This window comes from Oreochromis aureus, linkage group 7, assembly GCF_013358895.1.
Source record: "Oreochromis aureus strain Israel breed Guangdong linkage group 7, ZZ_aureus, whole genome shotgun sequence".
NCBI lineage: Eukaryota > Metazoa > Chordata > Actinopteri > Cichliformes > Cichlidae > Oreochromis > Oreochromis aureus.
In genome coordinates, this window is record NC_052948.1 from 30,032,456 (window position 1) to 30,057,295 (window position 24,840).

General features: G+C 39.7%; 1 protein-coding gene across 2 annotated transcripts; it reads left to right on the top strand.

Annotated features, from left to right (window-relative positions):
- Positions 1 to 209: 209 nt before the first annotated feature.
- Positions 210 to 14,455, top strand: LOC116323565. 2 transcript variants are annotated; one of them, XM_039614390.1, is made up of 5 exons: positions 220 to 287; positions 6,962 to 7,334; positions 10,426 to 10,607; positions 10,889 to 10,931; positions 12,662 to 14,455. In XM_039614390.1, the coding sequence occupies exons 3-5, from the start codon at positions 10,535 to 10,537 to the stop codon at positions 14,250 to 14,252; spliced, it is 1,707 nt and encodes a 568-aa protein (XP_039470324.1). In that variant the 5' UTR covers positions 220 to 287; positions 6,962 to 7,334; positions 10,426 to 10,534; the 3' UTR covers positions 14,253 to 14,455. The 2 variants fall into 2 exon arrangements, with proteins under 2 accessions (XP_031599780.2, XP_039470324.1); XM_031743920.2 differs by lacking the exon at positions 6,962 to 7,334 and having other exon boundaries at positions 210 to 287.
- Positions 14,456 to 24,840: the final 10,385 nt, after the last annotated feature.

The window sequence follows — 24,840 nt, forward strand, 5'->3', positions numbered from 1 at the left end:
AGTGCTGACAGATATCTTTCATTCACTACAACATTTCTTTACCATGTAAAATCAGTTTGACATCCCTGATGTCATAGCTTGTGATGTTTATGAGCAGATAAACTAACCTGTCATGTTTGTTCTTCAGGAGTACTTCTGTGACTCTGATTGGTCCACATTAAAAAAAAAAAACAAAAAAACCCAACAAAGTTCAGGGTGGGACTGAGTGAGGAAATCTCAACTGCACCGACATTTTGAAGAGTGACCCGTCGAAGCTGCTCAGACTCTCAGCTTGTGCAGACCAACAGGTGAGAATTAGCTCGTGATGTCACAGTAATTGTAGCAGGTAGGAGAGAGAGGCTGGAGAAACAGAGAGCTAAAGGAGAAAGGAAGACTCTGATGTTCAGATAAACTCTGTTTGGAGCTCGTGGTGAAGCGAAAGTGAAACTAAGCATTAACAATGCTTTTAAAGTATTTCGTTTTTAAAAATCTTTTTCCTGAAGTGTTTTCAGAGACTGAAGATAGTTTCATCACAGATGTATTCATCTGTACAGGGTGTGAGTTTCATCTGCGCCAACACAGCAAAACCGTTAGAAACCGTGCGTATACAGATGGAGGAAGTGTTTGAGAACAGGAAGTAACAGAAACTCAGACATCTTGATGCTTTTGTAATGGCCGGCTGGTTAAACAGCTGACATTCTGGGCATGACACGCACCATCGGTGCACGTTTGCGCAGATACCCACCCAATAAAATCGGGCCATTATTCTCTCCAGCGTCTAAACAGCTTGGAAAGAAAAGCATCTGGACTTCTTTAAGTTGCTTGAAGACGTTTCACCTCTCATCTGATAAGCTTCTTCAGTTCTAGAGTCAAATGATGGAGAGTCCCAGATTTAAGCCCTGTGGAAGGATTCCCCCAAGAGGGACAATGGACCCCCTAATGCTCCTCTACCTAATCACACGAGCCAAGGTGTGAAAACGGGTGTGGGTCACAATCAGCGAAGGTTTCGGGTGAGCTCATTGTGAAACCTAGCCCCACCCTATCATGTGATTTCCTGAGGTCAGGTGGCCCAGGATGTGAGTGGGCATTAAGGCGTCTGGGAAGGGATCTCAAAACTGGATTATAGATGGCAGACACTTGGGCTGTGTCCCAATCCAGCGACCACACGCTTCGGAGTACGCATTTTGAGACCTATTATGTCACAGCGACGCGACGACGGCTGTCCCAATCCGAAGTGTACTCCAAATGCGCCGTCGATTTCCCCAAATTTGAAGTGTGGTCCGGTGTAGACTTCGTGGTCCCATATATCCCACAATTCATAGTGCGCCGGTGGGTGTGGATAATTTTGCCGAAAAAAGCGGCGGATGGCTGAAGCGGAACTTCTGAAGAGTAAACTTTCAAAAGTAAGTACTGAATATGATGTCACTTATTTATGTGCAAATGTTTAATAATGAAGAACATTAAAACATTACTGTTGGTCACATGTCGGCAAAGTTATGTGACATTAGTGATGTTTGTACTAACTTGGTTTTAAAGCCTTTACTTTAAAATATACGCCGTTCAATAGCTGACCTTAATCTTACAGAGAATGTGATGATTTTATGGATAATTAAAGTCAGTCATATATCCACAAACACAACAAGCTGAAAGTCAGTGATGCTGCTCGGTTTGCAGTCCTGAATATCACGGCACAAGCAGGAGTCACTGCACTGTTAATGTTAGCTGTGTTATATTGCTGCCTCTGTTCGGTGGTGTCGAGCCAAACGGACTTTAACGTGTGTTTGAACGAGCTGACGGTTCACTCGTTAAGCTGAAAGAAAGATGCTTTAATCACAGGAGTCACACATGTGTCCACTGTACCATCTGGGAACTCTTCTTGTTTAGCACTCGTAATAACACAAACAATAAATCCTCCTTCTCTTGTGCTGTTTTGTAGCAGTGTGTACACCTGAGACTGTCACCTGTCTGTCTGTCCTGCACTCTCTCTCTGTTTCTTTCTCTCTGATTGTGGAATAAAAGTATGAACATGTGTTTATAAGTTACACTTGTGTTTGAATCCTGCAGCTTATCACACATTTGATTTCCATGTGTGACAACTGCAAGTGTCCAGAGTGAGGACAGACTGAGGGACCCACTGCTGCACATAATCTGTGAGGCTTTGCACCCCTGATGATCCACCAGGACAAACTCAGCAGTGTGTGAGGAAGAGGAGGAGGAAGAGCCAGCAGCAGCTGACAGATGGAGAGAATAGACAGACTGTTCCCTGTTTGTGAAGGACTGCTAGGAAAGTTTAACATAACTAATTGTCTGTCCTGAATCAGTCGTATTAGGTGATGTTCAAATAATTTTATCATCCCAGTGTTTTCAGTGTGGGAGAAAGTACTCAGGGCCTTCAAGTTACACACTATGAAAGGCAGCAACAAGTTTAATATTCAGAAACCTAAAGTATGTATCAGCAGCAGAATGGAGCTAAAAATAAATGTTTGTTTCAGTTCTATGAAGCTTTGAGTATTTTGGATTAGTAGCACTGCTGTGTTTGTTGCATCATATTGCTGTAATTGTTTATATGCTTTATATATTCTGAGGTAAGTTGATCTATAGTGTTACATCATATTCTATAAGGATGTTATGTGTTTGTATACTTTCTGCCCAGTTTGACCCATTTAGCAGAAGTCAGCCTGTTTAAGGCTCTGATATCTATTCTGTATGACTTAAAGCAGTTATGACATGGTCTGATTTTCTCACCCAATAAAGGAATATTTAATATATCAGTCTACTCTTCATTCTATCAGAAACAGTTATCACAGCTCGTACATTTGCTTTTACACATCTATGTAAGCACTGAGTCAAATGTAATAATGCCAACAAATTAAACGAACAATATTTGTCTCCTATATATAATACATCTATATATACACTATCAAAGATACTTGTCTTTGAGTGAAGGTGATAGAAATTATAAATAACTGCAACTTGAATCTTTACTGAAGCTCAGTATTTGACACAGAGTTCAAATTCACTGCTGTAATAACTAATAATGATTAATATAATACTAACTTTAATATTGGCCATATTATATTTATATTACCAAAGTGAGATGACTTTAGTCGAGGGGTCGGCAACCCTGGGCACGTGTGCCACAGCTGGGACGCGAAGGGTTAACTGATGACACGACCATAGCTGGACTGACCATCGGACATACCAGGCATTTGCCCAGTGGGCCGATGGTGATTTTTCATTTTTATGGGCCGATGATATGTTTTTTTTCTTTTGTAACGGTATAAACAATGAAAGATGGTGGATTGGCCAGATGCTGGCAGATGTGTAAAAATAACTCAGTTGGTCCAAGTGTCAGGTGAACTGAACTTCAGGTAAGAAGTTATGACCTCCAGTCTATCTGGGTCAGAAATAAACCAAGTTAAGGTGTAGTTTATTTTCGGTGTGCTGAGTTTTTACAGTCAGTTACAATAACTCGTACTGCGTACTAGCTAGCACGCAGATAGTGAACTTTATTTTATTTATAAGGTTAGTTAGTAGAGTTGCCAACCGCCCCTTAAAAAACTGAATCATCCCGTATTGAGAGAAAATATTACGCGTTTCGTATTGAGCTGGAAAGGAACGCAGTTTGTCCGGTACTTCAGCTAGAATGAAAAAGACACAAAGCTGGAGTTATTCTGCGTCTTTACGCTGCAGCTGTCTCTTCTTCTCTCATTCAATCATGAGGAGGAGATGTCCTTACTGAATCATCAGAGCTGATCAGGTGATGGAGAAACAGGTTTACCTTTTAGGTGACATGAATGAGTTGAAGGGAAGTTATGAACTGTTTCTGAGAGACAAATAACACCAGGATCTGTTTCTAAGTAGCTGACAGCTGGTAACTGTGCAGGGGCGGGTCTAGCAAAGTTTTGCCAGGGGGCCAGGTAGGGCATTAACAGGGAAAGGGGGGCACAAAGAAATACTTTTCTTTCTTATTCTCATTGAAAATGTCTGGCTTTTATTAAATAATTATCTGAATCTTACAACCAGTTTTTATCCGATGTAAAATGTATAGAAATCATATATATACCAACAAGACAGTGTACATCACTGTCACAACAGCGTTTATTTTCATTCAAAGGCTTTATGGCTTTTCCTATAATACCTGGTGGGCCGGTCTCTAGTCAAAATGCCCGGGCCGATGTTTTGTCCCAGTCCAGCCCTGAACACGACACGCAGTGAGTTAATCTGAGAAGGTGCATTAAAAAATAAATGGCCGGACCAGCGGTGCACATCGCAAAGTTCTGCCGCTTCTTAATGACGGTATTTTAGCTAACAACCCCAACTACCAGATTCAACTTGTAATTGGCTAAAAATAACTTAGCCTACTGGTGAGAGGGACGTTGCTAGCTGTCAGTTTTTTCAAGCGATGTTGAAATTTCCACATTCTGACACTTCAAATGCTTCAAGAGCTGTCCGCTCAGTGCAGCAACTGTTAATATAGAGCATTATTAAGTTTATTGCTAATGCAATTATATGGCACATTGACTTCTGAGGACATTTTAGATGGCACTCGTCATCAAAAGGTTGCCTACCCTGCTATATATAGAATGAAAGAGAGTCATTAGTCCCAGCACACACCTGTCTCCTCTGACACCTCGACGCTGCCCTGAGAGCTCACTGTACTGCCCCTCCACTGCACGAGGCTGGAGGCCACACCCCTGCCACAGGAAATAAGACTAAATTAAAAATGTAAGGAAGAATTTGGGAATTTTTTCTAACCCCACTGTGATCAGGAGACAGAGGGATATTAAAAGAGAAGTTAAAAAGAATACAAACATGATCAGAAATAAAAATGTCTTCAGAACAAATAGAATCAATATTTAAATCTAAAGTAAAAACGAGGTCCAGTGTGTGTCCTTTGATATGTGTGGGGCCGGGCACATGTTGGGCAAAATGTAAAGAATCCATGATGTTGAGAAAACCTGTAGTAAAGAGGTTGGAGTGATCACGCTGTATCTGAATGTTAAAATCCTCCGGACGACAGCATGGTAATGGCAAGTGGTGGAGCCTTAGTCGACTTGGCAGGATGCTGGATTAGCTCAGCTGAGCCTCCAGCTGCCGTGGAAAATCCAGGTGGCTGTGAGGGCTCTCCGGAGCTCCGAGCAGAGAGAGGTGATGGCTGTGTGGGTTCAGCTGATCCTTCAGGTGACAGACCAGGATGCTGGGTGAGCCCGGCTGAGCCTCCAGCTGGTACACGTAACAGCTGGCTGGGTTCTCCCGAACCTCCAGGAGATACTTTAAGCTGTTGCACAACCTCCCCTGCAATCCCAGAGCAATCAGTCCAAAAACTAACAGTCTCTAGGCACCCAGAAGTGGGTGACAGGGGAGACAGTTAACTAACCTCAGGACTGATGCAGGCAGTCTTAGCTGGCACTAAACCAGAAAGTCCTGTCCCCTTGGTCACAGAAAAGCCAATCACAGTCCATTCAGTCCCAAACTGTGAGTTTTCTAAACTCCAAAGAGGCCAGTACAGTCACACGAGAAACATTGATTACAAAATTGTCAGCAAAAACATGATTTAAACATTCATGGTTTGGTTCCTGGGCACACACTGAACACTCAGGTGTGCATATCATTAAGTACAACTCATTAATGTGGCAGTAATGTGGAGGATAAGCAAACTTGTCAGAGCCTGAACTCCCACTTGAAGCAGTCTGTAACTTAGAGACATCAACAGGACTTTGTAGAGAAAGTGGCACAGTTAAAGCAGTGCTGAACAATTAGCTTATACAGGTGGCGGTTCAGGCTGTCAGCTAGTGGTCACATCATTGCTCCCACTCAAAACCTTATGTTGTTATAACTTAACAGAATTAGAGGAGAAAGATGCCAAGTTAACTCTTAGAGGGGACAACACATGTTCGTTAACTGCAGAACTGGGTCCCCTGATCTCAGCCTTAATCTCCTGAGGTGGCCGTGCTGGAGCTAAACAATTCAAAATCATAACGCTTATTATTCTGGGGGAAATAGAATTCAGACTTTGAGTTTGAGTCCAGGTTACCATAATCTGAATTCATATTTTTATCTTTAACCATCAAAGTGAATTCATGGTCAGCATTTTCAGTTTTCAGTCCATGGAGCACAGGAACAGCAGGCATAACATGACCGCTAGTCAATTCAAACACAGTCTTTACACACTTTAATCCATGAATTGCTATTTCTGAACTACACTTAATCACCATGATTTCAGGGAGGCCTGGAGGAGAGAAAAAACAGTCACTGATGTCAGGCTCCAAAGCACACACCCAGTCAGTCCATCAACTGAGTGTGTGACTTGGCGACGGATCAACTCAGGTACATATAAATCTTTATTAGGATCGAAATCAACAGACATAACTTCCTCTAGAGACTCAGGAGCACAACCATTGCATTCTTTACTTGGCACATGGGCAAGAAAAACTGTCTCAGAAAGGGCGGCGTTAGCCACCGGTAACACCCTCTTTAATGGGCCCTCACACACAGTAAAAGTCTCAGAGGAAGCCAGTTCATTCAATATGGTTTGTCTTGAATGTTCAGATTCACAAACACAGTCCATGTCATTCGAGTCTCTTTCAGCCTGATTGTTCATGAATACAGAATCTAACACTTCATCACTTGGCTTGGTGCCAAGAAATAAATAGTCTGTGGGTGATTTGGAAGGGTTAACTTTACAGCCATGTTATGGGAGTGTGTTCTCTCCAAAGTCAACATGCCCAGCGTCAGAAGTTATATTAATATCTTTAACACTAAATGTGGGCTCATGATTAATATTTTCAAAATCTTTAGCTAGAGGGATGGAGAGCGCAGCCTCCTTGCTGGCCTCCTGTGAAACAGTCTCTAACAATGTGAGACACTGGGTAGACATAGAATTTGCTGAACGAAAGAAACGAGTCTCTACTTCAGAAGCGTTGATAGTTTTTTTCACACTCTTTTCACAAGTCCATGAATTACTGCCTCTGAATTACAGTCAGCGATGCTGCACTACTCAGCAGCTGGAGGTGCTCCGAAGATGTCGCTGACTCGGACAGTGGCAACGTGCGTTGGCGACGTGGATGCCGCTTCCTCCTTTAAGTGGTTGCGAGGAATGTGGACACCCCTGGAGCCGAGGGTGACGTGGCAGTGAACTCCTCATCATCCGCCCACATCGTTGCCAAAAACGAGGTCACCTCCCAGGCTTGGAGCATCTCTCTGGCCTGGACCAGACTCAGGACGAGCTCCTAAGCCAAGAGGATCTGTAACAGCTCTAGACTGCCGCGAAAAATAGCCTACATGGTACCTAATCCCACTGACCTTGTCCATGTGTCCGAGACATCAGAAACACGCATCTACAGGCTCAAGAGGTGAGTGAGACCTTCCTCTCTAGAAACGTCCGCTGGGTCAGGTTGTTTTCTCACGGCGGAGTACGGCAGTGTGTTTGTGAAAAGGACCTAAATTCAGACACTAGTGAGAGGAACTGAATCTTAAACAAAAGCGAGCCTTTATTTGGGCTGATGGCAAGAGTAACAAAACAAAAGCAAAGGCGAAAAAGGAACGGCAACTAACTAAAATAAGATAACGACGGCCAAACTGTGATACCTTGAATCAACTGTCACAACTATGATTACTGTGATAACTGTGAAGAGCATCTTTATTCCACACACTATTTACACGTTTGCTGCTACAACCTTAATGCCTGCAGCTCTCCACCTGCCAGCTGTACACATCACCAACAACAACCACAACCACAGGCAAGAACAGCTTTTTATGTCAGCGAGGCGTGATTGCAAATGCCACGCAGATGCGTCCATCTCACCTGCAGCGACATCACAGACCATGCCCCGCCACAGATGACATAATCAGACAAACTTTATTTGACTTGTTTGGGTCAGACTATGGATTCCATAGAGTTCATGCAGTGGGTCTGGTGAAGAAAGCGAGCGATAATCGACTGAGTGACCGAATGAAGTATGTCTTTGATTCAGTGATGTCTCTGTTTGGAAAAGAAGTGGAGAAAAATATTGTAGCTTTCATCACACACTCAGATGGCATAACACCAGTAAATGCTCTTAAAGTTTTTGAAGCTACAAACACTAAATTTTTCAAAAATGAAAAGAATGAGCCTGCTCACTTTCTGTTTGATAACCAACACAATATACTTAGAACAGAGGGAAACAACTCTATTTTGGAGGCAGCATGAAGAGTAACAGGAGGAATGAGTCAATTCACAACCTTTCTGAAAGGATCTGACCTCAAAAACTGAAGAAAATTGTTTAAGTGTTAAATGAATGCAGCAGACTGACAGCCTGCATCCAAAATCTGGAAGAAAGAATCAAACTGGCTGAAATGAAACAGAATGTAATCAAACTGATTCAAGAAGATCTGAAGAAACACGAAGAAGAAAAGAAGAAGAATGAAAAGTTAAATGAATGAATGAAGCCTTTATTTGTCACTTGAGGTTGCCTGCAGCGAAATTAGATCTTTTCCAACCGTTACACAAACATCAAATTGGGGAGACAAGTCAGAACAGGTAGCGTAAAGTAAAACAATGAAATGAGGAAAGTCTATGCCAGGGTCCTGGTCGTGGAACACTGGACCAGCTCTTTATCCTCTCAAGGATAGTTGAAGGCGCATAGGAGTTTGCCCAACCAGTCTACATGTGTTTTGTGGACTTGGAGAAGGCATTCGACCGTGTCCCTCGCGGTGTCCTGTGGGAGGTACTGTGGGAGCATGGGGTGTCTGGGCCATTGCTATGGGCCATTCAATCCTTATACAACCGTTGAAAGAGCTTGTTCCGCATAGTCAGCAATTTAATTGGCGGAAGGGTTTCAGTTAGGTGGTCTCAGAATCTCATCTCTGCTTTTTATGGGATGATGTGGTTCTGTTGGCTTCATTGGTGATGGCCTCCAGCTTGCACTGGAATGGTTTGCAGCCGAGTGTGAAGCGGCAAGAATGAGGATCAGCACCTCCAAATCTGAGACCATAGTTCTCAGCCAGAAAGTGGCGGAGTGCCCACTCCATGTCGGGGACAAGTTCTTGCCCCAAGTGGAGGAGTTTAAGTATCTTGGGGTCTTGTTCAGAGTGATGGGAGAAGGTAGCGTGAGGTGAGGTGTTCTGGGCTTGTCCCACCGGGAGGAGGCCATGGGGCAGACCCAGGACACACTGGAGAAATTATATCTCTCGGGTGGCCTGAGAAAAGATGGGTTTGGCTGTCGGAGGGGTGCTTTACCGAGCTAGTGAAGAGTGTGTCATTTCTACAACACTGCCTCCCCCCCAAAGGTCCACAGACCCGTTGAAAAGGCTATGGAGGTCCCTGTATAAGCATGGGAACCTGTGACAAAAAAATCACCGCACTCAGACGCGCACAGAATGTTTTACTTCACCACTGCTTTACGTGGTGATGAAGGAAAACGCTGGCACGTGAAAGGGCATTTACCCTTCCAGGACCTGAAGCTCAGTAAAGCACCCCTTCGACAGCCAAAGCCATCTGTCCTCTGATTAGATTGCTAAATTTGTAATTGACAAGAAAAACTGGGTCAAAATTTGTACTTGTAAGTTGAAACTCACACACAGCCAGGGAAACTGAGTGCAGAGTTTTACACGTAGCTTTTTGCTTTGTATCTGTAAACAGACCTTAACAAAAAAAATTTGTAACTTATGTAAATAGATTTTTACAAACACACACACACACACACACACACACACACACACACACACACACACACACACACACACTCACTCACAAATTCTCATCTCTAGATGCACAAACATAAAATTTTCACATATTTTGGTTTACAAGGTCACAAAACTCAGTTCACAACTACGCATTTGATTTACAAGCACTAAATATTTATGACCACAATTTGAGCCCATAGAGGTGGACTTGCCAGTATGCTATGAGTAACCCAAGTGCGAATACGTTTCAGTGCATGAACTGAATTTTCTGTTAACAGTTTTCTGTGCTGTGTATAATAGGAGATCATAATTATTACTAGATTATAATAATGATGAGGAAATCCAAAAACCTGTTACAGCAGGTCCCTTAATTTTAACATGTAAGTATTGACAAATGTCCTCTTACAAATGATCTACAAGATCATTTTTAAAGGTACAGAGTCTCATACTTTCTGTGATCTCTTGTCTGGCTGCAGCTTTTCTGCTGTTTCCTCGAGTATTTGTTAAGTAGAAAACAAGACTAGAAGATAAAATTTGTGATTGGCAATACCACAAGAAGAAAGGGAGGTGATTTTTAAACTGACATCCAGCACTACCTGAGTAATTGGAACACAGGATCTGATGAACAACCATCAACAAATGTAGATGACTGAATAGAAACACTGGGTTTGAATGATATCTACCTTTTCTTCTCTAAACTAACTAACTAAATAAATAAATGAAAAAATGTAAGCGACAACAATGACTCAGTGAAAGTTTCCAATGATTTTTGTCTTACAGAATCTTCTGATCAGTTTGTGTTGTTAATGACAGCAGACTGCTACAGATTTCAGACCAACAAGTGAGATTCTGCTGAGGAAAGTTTCTGCACACGTCCACCTTTCTGAAAATGGCCTTACATCAACAAAGAAGACAGAGCATGGACTCAATGCAAGACTTTTCTTTATCTCAGAGCTGCACAGGTGAAAAACACCATAACCCCTACTCAGATGAACACAAAAAAAAACATTTTAGGACATCGTCGTGTCACAGCTTCCTTAAATTTTGGAATCATTTTGGTAAACAGCCAGATCAGTGTGTGTCAAAAAACAGACTGACTTTTCAACAACTCGAATAGGTTCAGCTGTGCTAAATACACAAAATGTGAAATATTTGTGTTCAAATATTTCAAATGAAAAACTTTTAATTAAAGGTGACAAGTGAATTGTTTAAGGTTCATTAATTCTGTTTTAATATTATTCAGGAACTGAAGAGACATCACCCTTTGGACAAGACCACTCTGGGACGTGAGTAACAACAACATTTCTGTTATTTGATGAACCGTCTTTGTCATCTAAGCAGTGCCCTCACCTTTCAACAGTTTTCTCTCAGAATAAAAATATGATTTTTATGATTCCCGTAGGAATGAACAGGTCTGTTAGCTTGATTAATAGGTCTAGCCAGTATGTGTGACAAAACACATATTAAAACACAGAAGCCATGGTGTTGTCTTTGTTAAATGAAAAAAAAAAATCCACTTGTATTAAAAATTCAGCTGGATGAAAAAAAAACCTTAAACATATTTCACATAAGACAGCCAGTAAAGGCTAACCAAATGACTGAAGCTGTCATGTTAATATTTGGTTTTTCATTGATTTATGGCATCAACACTAAGTAACATGTAATAAAATTTTTCACATGAAGAGCTACCAGAGCTTCCTTCAAACAGCACAATACGGTATCAAATCAGGGTTTCATTTTTAAAGCAGCTAAAGAGTTACTAAAATCAGTGCTGCTTTTCTTGTTCATGTTTTTAGGTTTAAAAATACACTACACTGCCAAAAGTGTTTGCTTATCTGCCTTCACATGCATATGAACTTGAGTGCCATCTATTCTTAATCCACAGAGTTCAATATGATGTTACCCCTACTCTTTGCGGCTGTATAAGCCTAAGCACTTGTGGGAAGGCTTTCCACAGGTTTAGGGGGATTTTTGACCATTCTCCCAGAAGCACATTTGTGAGGTCAGCAGGAAGGGGCCATCCCAAACTGTTCCTAGAAAATTGGGAACATGAAATTTTCCAAAATGTCTCTGTATGCTGAAGCATTAGGCGTTCCTTTCACTGGAACTAAGCAGGTGAGCCCAATTACTGAAAACAAACCCACATCATAATCCCCTCTCCCAAAACTTTGAACTTGGCACAGACAGACAAGTACCATAGTCCTGGCAATTGCCAAACCTAGACTTGATTATCAGATTACTGACCAAGAGGTATGATTCATCACGTCAAAGAACGCATCTCCAATGCTCTAGGCATGCTTTACACCAGTGTATGCAATGTTTTGCATTGTGCTTGGTCTGCAGCTATTGACTCTGCAGAAAGTTGGTCACTATGTACACAATGTACCCCAGCATCCGCTGACCCCTCTCTGTGATTTTAAGTGGCCCACCACTTCACGGCTGAGTTTCTGTCGTTCCCAGTTGTTTCCACTTTGTTATAATCCCACTTACAGCTGACTGTGGAATATTTAGCAATGAGGAAATTTCACAACTGGACAGGTGGCATTCTATCATGGTACCATGCTGGAATTTACTGAGCTCCTCAGAGCGAGCCATTCTGTGACAAACATTTGTAGAAGCAGTCTGGATGCTTAGGTGCATGATTTTATACACCTGTGTAAATGGAAGTGATTGGAACACCTGAATTCAGTGATTTGGATGAGTGAGTAAATACCTTTGGCAGTATATAGTGTATTTTGAGCTGTGTTTCACTTTTTTTTCATCATCATATAATGACCAGTTACCTTTATTTACCTAAAAGTGATGAGTTTAGTATTTTTTATCTGCTCCCTTTTTGTTACTGTTATGTTTTAATCAAATTAAAATTTCCTCGAGCTGTTTAATGACTTAACAGGACCATAAAGCCATTAGACTTTTGTGTGTATACTTTAAAAAATTTAAACTAGAAAACATCAAAACCAATCTAATCATACGGTTTAAACGTATTTTTTTGAGCTGTGCTTCTCTGATTCTGCAGAAACATTTCAGCCAAATACAAAGACATCATCTCTAAAGATAATGTAATCCAATTAGGATCTCCTGCTGTCTACCACCTGAGAACAAAGAAACAGGAGTTTGGAACTCTGACAAGAATGACTGTTGGTGAAAAAAATCCAAACAAGACAAATAAAACCATCTTACTTTTGGGAGAAACAGGAGCTGGAAAATCTACTATGATTAACGCTCTGCTCAACTACGCCATGGGAGTGAAGTGGGAGGATGAAGTCTGGTTTCAGATTGTAGAGGAGGAGGAGAATAATCAGGCAGGCAGTCAGACATCAGATGTGATCGTGTACGAGATCTTTGGTTTTACAGATGAAACTCTGCCCTACTCTCTGACCATCATCGATACTCCTGGATTTGGAGACACAAGAGGGACTGAACGAGATGATGAAATCATTCTAAGATTATTTGACTTGTTTCGATCAGAGGATGGAGTTCATGAAGTTCATGCAGTGGGTCTGGTGATGAAGGCGAGTGATAATCGACTGAATGACCGACTGATGTACATCTTTGATGCAATGATGTCACTGTTTGGAAAAGAAGTGGAGGAAAATATTGTATCTCTCATCACACACTCAGATGGTGGGACACCGAAAAATGTTCTTCGGGCTCTTGAAACTGCAAAAATTAAATGTGCCAAAAATGATAAAAACCAGCCTGCTCACTTCCTGTTTAGTAACAGACAGAATGAAGAGAGAACAGAGGAAGAAGAGCATAGTTTGAAGTTTGCATGGCAAGTAACAGAGAAGGGAATGAAGCAATTCATAACCTTTCTGGAAAGCTCTAAATCTCAAAATATGAAGAAAACAGTTAAAGTGCTGAATGAACGAATGAGACTGACAGCCTGTATCCAAAACCTGGAAGTGAGAATTGAACTGGCTGAACTGAAACAGACAGAAATCAGACAGATTCAAGAAGCTCTGAAGAAACATGAAAAAAAGATGAAGAAGAATCAAGAGTTCACTGTAGAATTTGATGAGGTCTACAAGGATAAAGAACCCATTGATGGAGGGATGCGGTGGTTGTTTTTTTATGAAGGAGCCGTCTGCTGTACTCAATGTGAGGAGAACTGTCACTATCCTGGATGCACAATGGCCTGGAAACCTGAACACTGTGAGGTCATGGAAGGAGGCTGTTGCACTGTTTGTACCAACAAGTGTCCTGCATCAGATCATGTGAAAGAAAAGTGGATCTATATTCCTAAAACAAGGAAAGTTCAGAAGACTGTGGAAGAAATGAAAATGAAGTATGATGAGAATAAATCAGAAAATGAGAAAAAGTTGAGTCTTTTGGAAAATCTTGAAAAGGAAATGAACCAACTGACAGCAGAGAAGTCAGAGTTCCTGGATGAGTCCTACCAACATGTTGTCAGACTGGAGCAGATCGCTCTGAAAGCTGATTCAGCGTCCACTATTGTCCACTTGGACTTCCTGATTGAGAAGATGAAGGAGGAAGGAGACACAGAGAAGGTCCAGAAACTGGAGGAGATGAAAAACAGAGTGGATGAAAGAACCAGAGCAGCAGTGCAGTACAAGTTTGGTAAAACATGTTTAGAAATGATGTAAGTGACTAAGGTGACTATGAGCAGCCAGACAACAAAAATATTGAATTCTAACTCTGACAGACAGGAATACAATTTACCGTATCTTTCGGACCATAAGGTGCACCGGATTATAAGGCACATTAAGCGAAACAAAACAGTCAGATAAGTCAAACTTTACTCAACTCATTCTTCTTGCTTCCTCCACTTCCGTATTATTGATTCATTAATGTTGAATTCTCTCACAGCTGCTAACTCCGTTAAATTTAATAAATTCTGTTGTCATGGATGCCTGGATGTTAAACTTCATTGTTACACCTGGTAACACAGCAACACTGATCTCTTTATTAAAGATGAAAGAATATGGACAGTTTTTAACTCTCAGTGATGCTGCAGTGTTTGTTTGACTTTGGGACCTGCAGCAGAGTTTTGGATCCAGATTACTCCGCGAGGCTCCTGACTATGGTAGCCGTAATGCTCCGACAATCCATCAAGCGGTGCGACTTTTGGAGCTTATCAAAGTCGTACTAAAAACATTTTGACAGATTTTTGAGCGCAGTGTAACACATAAAATCGGTTTAAGGTCAGTAAGCACAACCAGAATTCATACATAAGGTGCACTGGATTATAAGGTGCAGTGTCGATTTTTGAGAAAATTAAAGGGCATGCGTCATGCCCTGGAGGACGGGGCTGTGGCTCCCCACACCCTCTAGCAGATCATTACATGAAGGAACCTTTTAAATACAAGCAGGCTCATGCTCACAGGTGTACACACGGGTGCTCACACACACAAACTACACCCTTTTTGGCTCCTACCTCAAAGCACACTGTGCGCTGTCGATCTTACGTGCTGCACAATAATGTTTAATATTTAGTATTTACTGTTATATTCACATAGATCATCGCGACGATGTTGTTTATTATATTGCTCTCTTTTTTTCTGCTTGTTTTCTCTTTTTTCTTTCTCAGCAGGTGATCCAGGTGATTAATATATGTATTTTTTGTCTGCTTATTTTGTTTGGTTTTAGTTTTTTTGCCCTTTATCACCGTCCCTCTTCCCCGCTGTTTTTCTTTCCCTCTTTCTTTCTCCCCTTTCTTTTCCCCAGTCAAGTCTGTCCCGTATATAGCAAGTGAAAATAAAATAAAATAAACAATAAAAGGTGAATCAAATAGACCATTATGGCAAGGCTGGGATGGTCCATTTGGTAAAGTAAATCCGTTGGGCATCTTTCTTCGCCTTTAGACAATAATTCTGATGGCAAAAGAACCAAACGGGACAGGCAAAAAAAAAAAAAAAAGAGAGAAAATTTAAGGATTTTAAGTGCGCCTTATAGGCTGAAAAATACGGTAACTTTGAGTCGTTGCTGTATGTTGTATGATTTAATAGTTTATGGGTTAAAATACCTTAAATATCTGATCAATTAATGAATATAACAGAATATATAACAGCAGCCTGACGTCACAGAAAGGTTGTATGAAGAGGGTCCACAGCCTTACAAAGAGCTGCTTTCCTCTATGTTCTCTGTTGATCTCCAACAATTATTTGACTGTTTCAGAGCAGCTTTTTACTCCACATTTAACCTGAACTCTGAGACTCTCACTGACTTTCTTTGTTCTCACTAGAAAAAAACATTTTCTTGAGTTTCTTCTTAAAACGTTTTCATATTTTTCATTCATGGGCTAAAAAGACATCAGTTTTGGCAAATGCTGGAAAAAGCAGACAGCAGTGACGTGTGCAAAATATTCTCCTTCTATAGAAATTTATTTTGAACAACTAAGTAGAAAATTTAAAGGCTCAAAGGGAAGCTAAGTAAGTGAAAAAATATGATACAGGCAGTAAAATTTGTAGAAAAAAACTAAATATGGAGGATGGATTTGAGAAAAGATTTTATTTTTGTATGATGGGGATTTATAAGTACATCATTAAAATCGCCTTTCTGGGATTTTTTTTTTTTTTTTTTACACTTAATTTTTAATTGTTTATGTTGTAAACTTGTGTCAATATGTGAATGTATGCTTGATTAAAAGTGTTGATAAACATCTGAAACTGTACTTAATGTATACAAATATATCCAGTGTCCAACATATCGACACCCCACCACCTTTTTACCTTAAAACTGGTTTTATATGTTTTATATCTTTTTCTCATTTTATAAATTGTTCTATAAATTGTATTTTTTGAATAAAAATATCTTCATATTAATCAATAAACAAATTTTATAATGAACAAAGAATGTGAACATTTTATGATAGAACAGGGAGATATTTTTCCCCTCTTGACCTTGTGGGTGGTCCTTTATCTTTTAAGCTCAGGTCCTCTACCAGAGGCCTGGGAGCCTGAGGGTCCTGCACAGTATCTTAGCTGTTCCTAGGACTGCGCTCTTCTGGACAGAGATCTCCGATGTTGTTCCTGGGATCTGTTGGAGCCACTCGCCTAGCTTGGTCACTGCACCGAGCACCGAGTCATTCGGTATTGCCACCTCTATCACTACGGCCATCTTCCTTTTGTTTGTCTACCACCACTATGTCCGGTTGGTTAGCCATCACCATTTTGTCCATCTGTATCTGGAAGTCCCACAGGATCTTAGCTCGGTTATTCTCCACCACCCTTGGGGGCGTCTCCCATTTTGACCTCGGGACTTCCAGGCCATACTCAGCACAGATGTTTCTGTATACTATGCTGGCCAGTTGGTTACAGCGCTTCATGTACAGTGGCTTGCAAAAGTATTCGCCCCCCTTGAACTATCCCACATTTTGTCACATTACAACCACAAACATGAAACAATTTTATTGGAATTCCACGTGAAAGACCAATACAAAGTGGTGTACATGTGAGAAGTGGAATGAAAATCATACATGATTCCAAACATTTTTTACAAATAAATAACTGAAAAGTGGGGTCTTGCCTGGTGTGATAGACCCCAGCCTCTATGGATCTTGTGCTCAGAGCTTGTTCCTGTGCTGCCATGATTAGTGGCTCTGTGCTGTCTTTCAGTCCAGCTTTGTGCAGCCACTGGTAGGATTTCTGGATGTCAGCCACTTCCTCTATCTGCCAGGAAGTGGCCGATAGCGGCAGGAACCATCATGTCCTTCCATGATGGTTCCTGCTCTTGCTCCTCTTTCATTTTTATATGCAACAGCTAGTGATCTTTGTTGTTCAATTCAATTCAATTCAATTTTATTTATATAGCACCAAATCACAGCAACAGTCACCTCAAGGCGCTTTATATTTTACAGTAGATCGTACAATAATAGTTGTCCTAAATATATCATAGGCATAAGTTAAAAACTGGTGCGCCGGGTCATATGTTATTTAAATTACTTAACTTTGGTTGTAAGCAAAGAAAATATGCACAAGTTGAATATGAATGCATTCAATAGGGGTTTGTCATGATGCTGGGTCATTTGACCCAGGATCGTGAGTTTTAGTATATTTTGATGTTTATGGTTTATGTTTAGGTCTTTTAGGTTTTCTAAGTTCATTTCTATTATGCCTAGGTTGTGTTGGGATTTGAAGTGCCTCAATTCTATGCTTTATATGAACTAAAATGCCATATAACCATATATTGTAGTATTAAGTGGACACGGCCCTGAAAATAAAGGCATTAGACTACGTGTCCTTGGGGGGTAGAATGCTGTAGACTCTCGCTCACGCTTGCCTGGGAGAAAGTAGATAACAGGGGACCATCTTCTAGGGGAAAGTTACTGAAACACTGTTGTTTAGACTAGAGAGGGACCAGCAGGCACCTAGTTTTGAGAAAACAAAGGTTGTTGATTTATGTGTGTCAATGTGCTGCTGGGACTGCCCCAGTGGATTTTGATGTTGGATGCTGAGCTATGAAAATCCCCAAGTACGTGTAATAAAATTAATTGATTGTTTATTTTGAGAAAAAACAGGAATTGAATATTATACTGTTTTATGATGCATTATACTGCTGATCTATAAGAAATGCTGTTTGTCTAGAATCATGGCCTTATTTCTCTGATTAGGGAGAACAGAACATACTGAACATGAAACCAAGGTCGTAACTTAGGCTCACTGAGAGAGAAAAAGCATGTGAATGCTTAGTTTGGAGGGGGGCCGAAGCTATAAGAATGTGAGAAACGGTCAGATATTTCAAGATTTTGTAATGCTCAAAGTGTTGAATGGAATAAAGAGAACTGTATTGATTAAAGTGATTGTTGATTGAGCACAAACACCGAGTGTTGTTCTTCCTTCAGCCCAAAGATCAAAGAGTTGGGGTATTTTAACAGTTCCCATTTTAGTTCATGTTTCAGATGCCCCTTGTGTCTTCTACCCGTGTTTAAGTATCCCTCGCCCTTCATGTGTTTTATGTCTGTGAGTCTTGTGTTGTCAAGTTCATGTTGTCATGTCTGCGTCTCATTATGTTTCTCGTTTTATTTTGAAGAGGTCTTGTGTTTCTATGTTCAATGTGTTACATGTTTTTAGTTTTACTCTTCCTCTGTGACGTCGTTATGTTCATGTGTGTCAGCTGTTTCCCCCATGTGTTTTCACTTCCCTCATTATCCTCCTGTGTGTATTTAGGAGGTGTCCAAATTCAGGGTCTGCATCCTTCAAGGCCACATTTGAAGGCCAATTACATCACTGCGACGCGACAAAAGCTGTCCCAATTCGAAGGCTGTTACACATGCGGCCAAAAAAACGTCCTTCATTTCCCCGAATTTGAAGGATGGGTCCGGTGTATCCTTCGTGGCCCAACCTATCCTAGAATTCATAGCACGGCGGTGGGTGTGGATAATTTTTCAAAAAAAAACAGTGGATGGCTGAAGCGGGGTGGCCGAAGAGTAAACTTTTAAAAGTAAGTACTGAATATTATGTCACTTATTTATCTGCAAATGTTTAATAATGAAGAACATTAGAACATTACTGTTGGCCACATGTCGGAAAAGTTATGTGACATTAGCGATGTTTGTACTTTCAGCGTCAACTTGGTTTTAAAGCCTTTACTTTATACGCCGTTCAATAGTCGACCTTAATCTTACAGAGAATGTGATGATATTATGGATAATTAAAGTCAGTCATATACAGTGATGCTGCTCGGTTTGCAGTCCTGAATATCACGGCACAAGCAGGATTCACTGCACTGTTAATGTTAGCTATGTTATATTGCTGCCTCTGTTCGGTGGTGTCGAGCCAAACGGACTTTAACGTGTGTTTGAACGAGCTGACGGTTCACTCGTTAAGCTGAAAGAAAGATGCTTTAATCACAGGAGTCACACATGTGTCCACTGTACCATCTGAGAACTCTTCTTGTTTAGCACTCGTAATAACACAAACACTAAATCCTCCTCTTGTGCTGTTTTGTAGCAGTGTGTACACCTGAGACTGTCACCTGTCTGTCTGTCCTGCACTCTCTCTCTGTTTCTTTCTCTCTGATTGTGTAATAAAAGTATGAACATGTATTTATAAGTTACACTTGTGTTTGAATCCTGCAGCTTATCACACATTTGATTTCCATGTGTGACAACTGCAAGTGTCCAGAGTGAGGACAGACTGAGGGACCCACTGCTGCACATCATCTGTGAGGCTTTGCACCCCTGATGATCCACCAGGACAAACTCAGCAGTGTGTGAGGAGGAGGAAGAGCCAGCAGCGGCTGACAGATGGAGAGAATAGACAGACTGTTCCTATAAAAATAAGACTGTTTCTTAAAAGTTTATTTTTATTTCTTTATTTTCTTCTCATAGGTGAACAATTAGTTTTGAGGGAACTTAACCATGTTCCTTTTTTTCAGCTTGTCATTTTACTTTTCCAATATTTCCACTTAAGTTATTACTATTCTGCTCAATCATAGTATTTGTTCTAAATCATTGTTATTAAGCTATATCATAGTATTTCTGCTAAATCATAGTATTTCTACTAAATTGTATGTTGTTTTTTTTAATATAATTGTATTTCTGCTATGTTATAATATTTGTGCTAAACCAGAGTATTTGTGCTGAAACATAGTATTTGTGCAAAATTACAGTATTCATGGTACATCACAGTATCTCTGCTAAATCATAGTATTTCTGTAATGTTTAAGTATTTTTGGCTAAATATATTATTTCTGTTATCTTATACTATTTCTCCTAAATTCTTGTATCTTTTAGCAGAAACATGATAGCTTCTCAGTTACAATATTTCTGTAAAGTTCTGCTATGTTATTGTATTTCTGTCAAGTATCATGTTTCCTCTAAGATATTGCAGTTCTGCTAAGTAATTACATTTTTGCAAAGATCTTATGTTTCGGCAAAGTTTTTACAATTTCTGCAACTTTTCAGCTTTTTCAGCTAGTTTCAGCAGACAGCTTTAGCTTTACAGCATCCACACTGCATTTTCGCAGGAAATGCAAATTTTTCTAGTTTTCTTTAATCTAAACACATTTAGGAATTAGTTAGCTAGTTTCATGGATAATTTCAGTGACTGAATGATTGCCGGTCATTCGTTCACATTTACTGTATTATATAAAATATGTAAACTAAATGTCTTTGAAACTTATAGAATCTAATCTTTTGGTTTCTTTTTTTTTTTTACATAGCACTTTATCAAACTGTTGTCTGCTACAGAGTTACATGTATTATACTAGTAGTAATATAGCATCCACCATCTCCTGCTTGCATATTTCTGAAAACATCTTAGTGATGTGTCAGCCGTGATTGATCCAGCCCTGCAAACCCTGTGGATGGATGACGCAGTGCACAGTGGGAGGAAGCATCCTAAAGCTCTCTTTCACCCTGTGTGATTCTCCACTCACAGACCAAAAAAGACAAACCGCAGGTTTCAGTTGCAGCACCCCATCCATGTCTGATCTTGCTCCGGCAGATTCAGCAACACTGCAGGGACTTCCTGTAATCTATTACAGTTGTTAAAGAAACGGTCCAGGAACAGGTTGCTCAGGGTAACCCTGTGTGAACAATTGTAATATTGTTTTTACTTTGATAAGAGTGACATTAAGCATTACAGTTGAAAAAAGTATTTTTGCCTATGTCTATCAATGCATTTAACCCAGAGCCTCACAAATAAAAAATACTGCAAATTAAACTTAGCTTCCAGGACACAAAGAGCATGTAAAGGTAACTGGTTCTTCTGATCTACTTGAAGAATCAATATGACATTGACTCAAATGTGTTTTGAGTGCATTCCATGTTTTATATGAACAAGGGCATTCATAGTATGTGCATGGATATGAGTGTCTTTGACCATAATGGACATCATTTCATCTATAATATTTTACTATTTGGTACCTTGTCAAAACATTTTCAGGAGACTGTTTGCACTTTCACATTTAAAGCCTAGAAAAAAAGTGAGAGAGAAGTTTGTTAGTCATTAGCAATAACTAAAATTAAAAAAAGCATAATTGTTTATCTATGGAGCACATGTTCCATTAATACCTCAAATAAATACTTATAACCCAGTCTGAGCCACTTTTGTTGCATCCACTGAGAGACAGAACTAGGTGACCAACCTAAAATGGAGGGGGGGAACACACAAACTGTCACTTTGATAACCAATGGAAACTAATACAAAGAGTTAAATTATGGATTTGAGTGAGATCCTGGAATGAAGACAGAAGAAAAGACTTTGTTCAAAGTTTGATTTATAGTCAAACCTTCCAGTTTATTTACACAATAAAACATCAACACAATATATGAATTCATTCATTAAAATCACAGTTTTTCCTCATTTGTTTAATGATTTTGACAAAAACAAACAAACACACACACATGGTCTGCCATACTCATAAAGAGAAATGTCGACATTTTTCAATACAAATATTCCAGAAACATTTAGAGGATAGAGAAGTTTACATTTTCATGTGGAGAAATATTTTAGTAAATCAAAATGATGATGAGCAGTGATAGCCTCCATAAACAGTCACAGGAAAGATCTCCTTTAAAAACTCAGAAACATGAAGAAAGAAAAAAAAAAAGAAAAAAAAAAGAAAAAAAGAGAAAGAAAAAAGAAAAAAAAAAGAAAAGAAAATATTGTTTTTACGTCTTTAAATATTGTTGGTGTATTAGAAATGTTCTTGTTTAATTGTTACTGTTGTTGACTTTATTCTCATTAAGTAAATATCCATTTAAAATTTTTCAAAGTTAGTGTTATGTTCATACATGTTACCATAAATTGAGTTCAGTGACAATGACTGTTTGTTTTAATCAATTTATTAATAACATAAAAGCTTTACACTAATGCAACACATATAACAACATAACAAATATATCCAAATAAATACATTTCTTAATGCATAACTCATTTTGGAACTAATCTTTCTAGAAGTGAAAACAGTCTGTCCATCCTCTCCCTGCTCTCATCTCCTCAGCCTCTCTTTGCTGCCCATGTCCTCGCTGAGGTCTAGCAGCTTATCATCTCTATCCCTTCGCCTCTTTCTCCCTGTTGTGGGTGGCTCACCCTCTTCCTCATCGCTAATGGAAGCCTTTGTCCTATCACCTCATCCATGAGGGCCAAGTAGCAGCAGTGGGCTTCCCACTGACTCCCTCTCCTGACCCTGCATACTTACAATCCTAAAGGCAGAGGAAATAAAAAATGACAGTAGACAAATAAAAACAACATAACAACTCTTAGTAATTGCACATTTATTAACTCGTGTTCTTAAGAATTATTTTCTTGATAACACACATACTTTGTATGTTTTTTTTTTTTAAAGTCATCCCATTTGTTTCTGGCCTGCAAAGGGGGTGACTTTCCCCTGCAGGCCCATCTTCTCCAGAATTGTCCTGATCACACACAAAAAGTAAGAGAAGAAAGGAAAACATGGAAACTAATTTAATCCCTAAATCCAAAAGTTTTCAAAGCAGAACATAAGAGGAATACCGTCTGGACATGAATATGATGTGTAATTTGATTTATTCTTTTACCTCCATGCCACAGTGGCCAAATTCTTCACCCCAGTGAAGAGGTGATCGTTATGTCCACATTGTAATAAATTGAGCCGTTTGGTTGTTTGCTCCCTAAATCATATTACAAAAAGGTTAATTTGAAAAAATCAAAATTGGCTGTATGTAAGCAGCAACAATTTTTCATGCATTTTTGCAAATATTTTTACTGTCTTCAAGCAACTGTGTTCTCCGCTGATCTCCAACATTTATTTAACTGCTTCAAAGCAGCTTTTTACTCCACATTTAACCTGATTGAATTCTGTGATTCTCACTGACTTTCTTTAATCTCACTGGAAAAGCTGCGTTCTTGAGTTTTTGTTTAAAATTTGGGAAACTGGAGAAAACTCCATAAACACCATGAAAATGACCTTTCCATGGATTTTTACAAATTAATTTAATTAACCAAATAAAATACAAAAAGTAAATGTGTCAGATCATCAAAAAATTTAAATATTACACGAAGATACAAGTAAACACAAAATCTAAATGAAGGTATTTGTTATTAATGGAAAAAAAAAATCCAATCCTACATGACCCTGTGAGAAAAGTGATGACCCCAGGGTTGGCCAGCTGACCAAAATTACCCCAAGTGCGCAGTGAGGACTAATCCAAGAAGTTACAGAAGACCCCAGAACAACATCCAAAGAACTGCAGGCCTCACTTGCCTCAGTTAAAATTAAGAGTTCATGACTCCACCATAAGAAAGAGACTGGGCAAAAATGGCCTGAAAGGCAGAGACAAAAACAAGTCAAAACCCACTGCTGAGGAAAATGAACACAAAGACTGGTCTGATGATCCCCAGGACTATTGGGAAAAAACACTGTGGTCTGACTTAATTGTAATAATTTTGGTTAGCTGGCCAATCCGCGGAAGGTCATCACTTTTACACAGGGCCAGGCAGGTTTGGATATTTTTCCACTTAATTTGTCTAATATTTAAATTTGATTGACCATCTGAAAAATTTAAGTGTGACAAACATACACACTGTGTTAAACATCCCCTCCACATTTTCACCTTCAGACTAGTTTATGGTGTGTTTTACATCTTTTTCTCAGAGTTTTGGGAGTAAAAAATGCAATTCTCTGAGTATTTTTAATGTGCATCAGCTCTGATCAAGGTTATTAAGTAAACTGGAACTGAACTAAAAACTAAAGCTAGGTGTAGAAAAAATGAGCTCACTGAAATCAAAAGTTAAAACTGCCTTGTGTGTGTTGGTGCTACTTAATAAATCGAATGTTATATTCCTCACCCTTTCATAGACTTTCATATATTCATTCAGTTGATTAAGACAAAGGAAACAAGCAGTTTGGTGCTCAGCGAGCATTTTGTTAATGTGGTTAATGTGGAGAAACTACAACTTCCTGTAGATGGACTACAAACAGATCATCCCACAGACTTCGGCACATCAGTTCTTCCTGCAGGATGGATAAAAATATCTCTTCATTACTGGGGCTGGAGTTTCAAAGTAAAAAATGAATAAACAGCCTCTAAAGTAAAAATGAAATGTTTGTCTGAGTGAGATCAGCTTCTCATCTTCCCTCTTCCTGCTGCAGAGATGTTCCAGTGTAACTCCTCCTTTATTCAGGCTTCCTGTGACTAAAGTCACGTTCACTAATGATCATCCTGAAGGCTGCAACACAGCAACAGACAGAACTGATGCAAACTGAACTATGGAGAAACTCAAACTCACCGCGATCATTTTAATAAAG

Excerpts from the sequence above, each read along its gene's own strand:
- LOC116323565 (XM_031743920.2), top strand. The coding sequence starts at position 10,535 with ATGGCCTTACATCAACAAAGAAGACAGAGCATGGACTCAATGCAAGAC. Across the intron at positions 10,608-10,888 it reads TTTATCTCAGAGCTGCACAG|GAACTGAAGAGACATCACCC; the intron begins GTGAAAAACACC and ends AATATTATTCAG. Across the intron at positions 10,932-12,661 it reads GGACAAGACCACTCTGGGAC|AAACATTTCAGCCAAATACA; the intron begins GTGAGTAACAAC and ends CTGATTCTGCAG.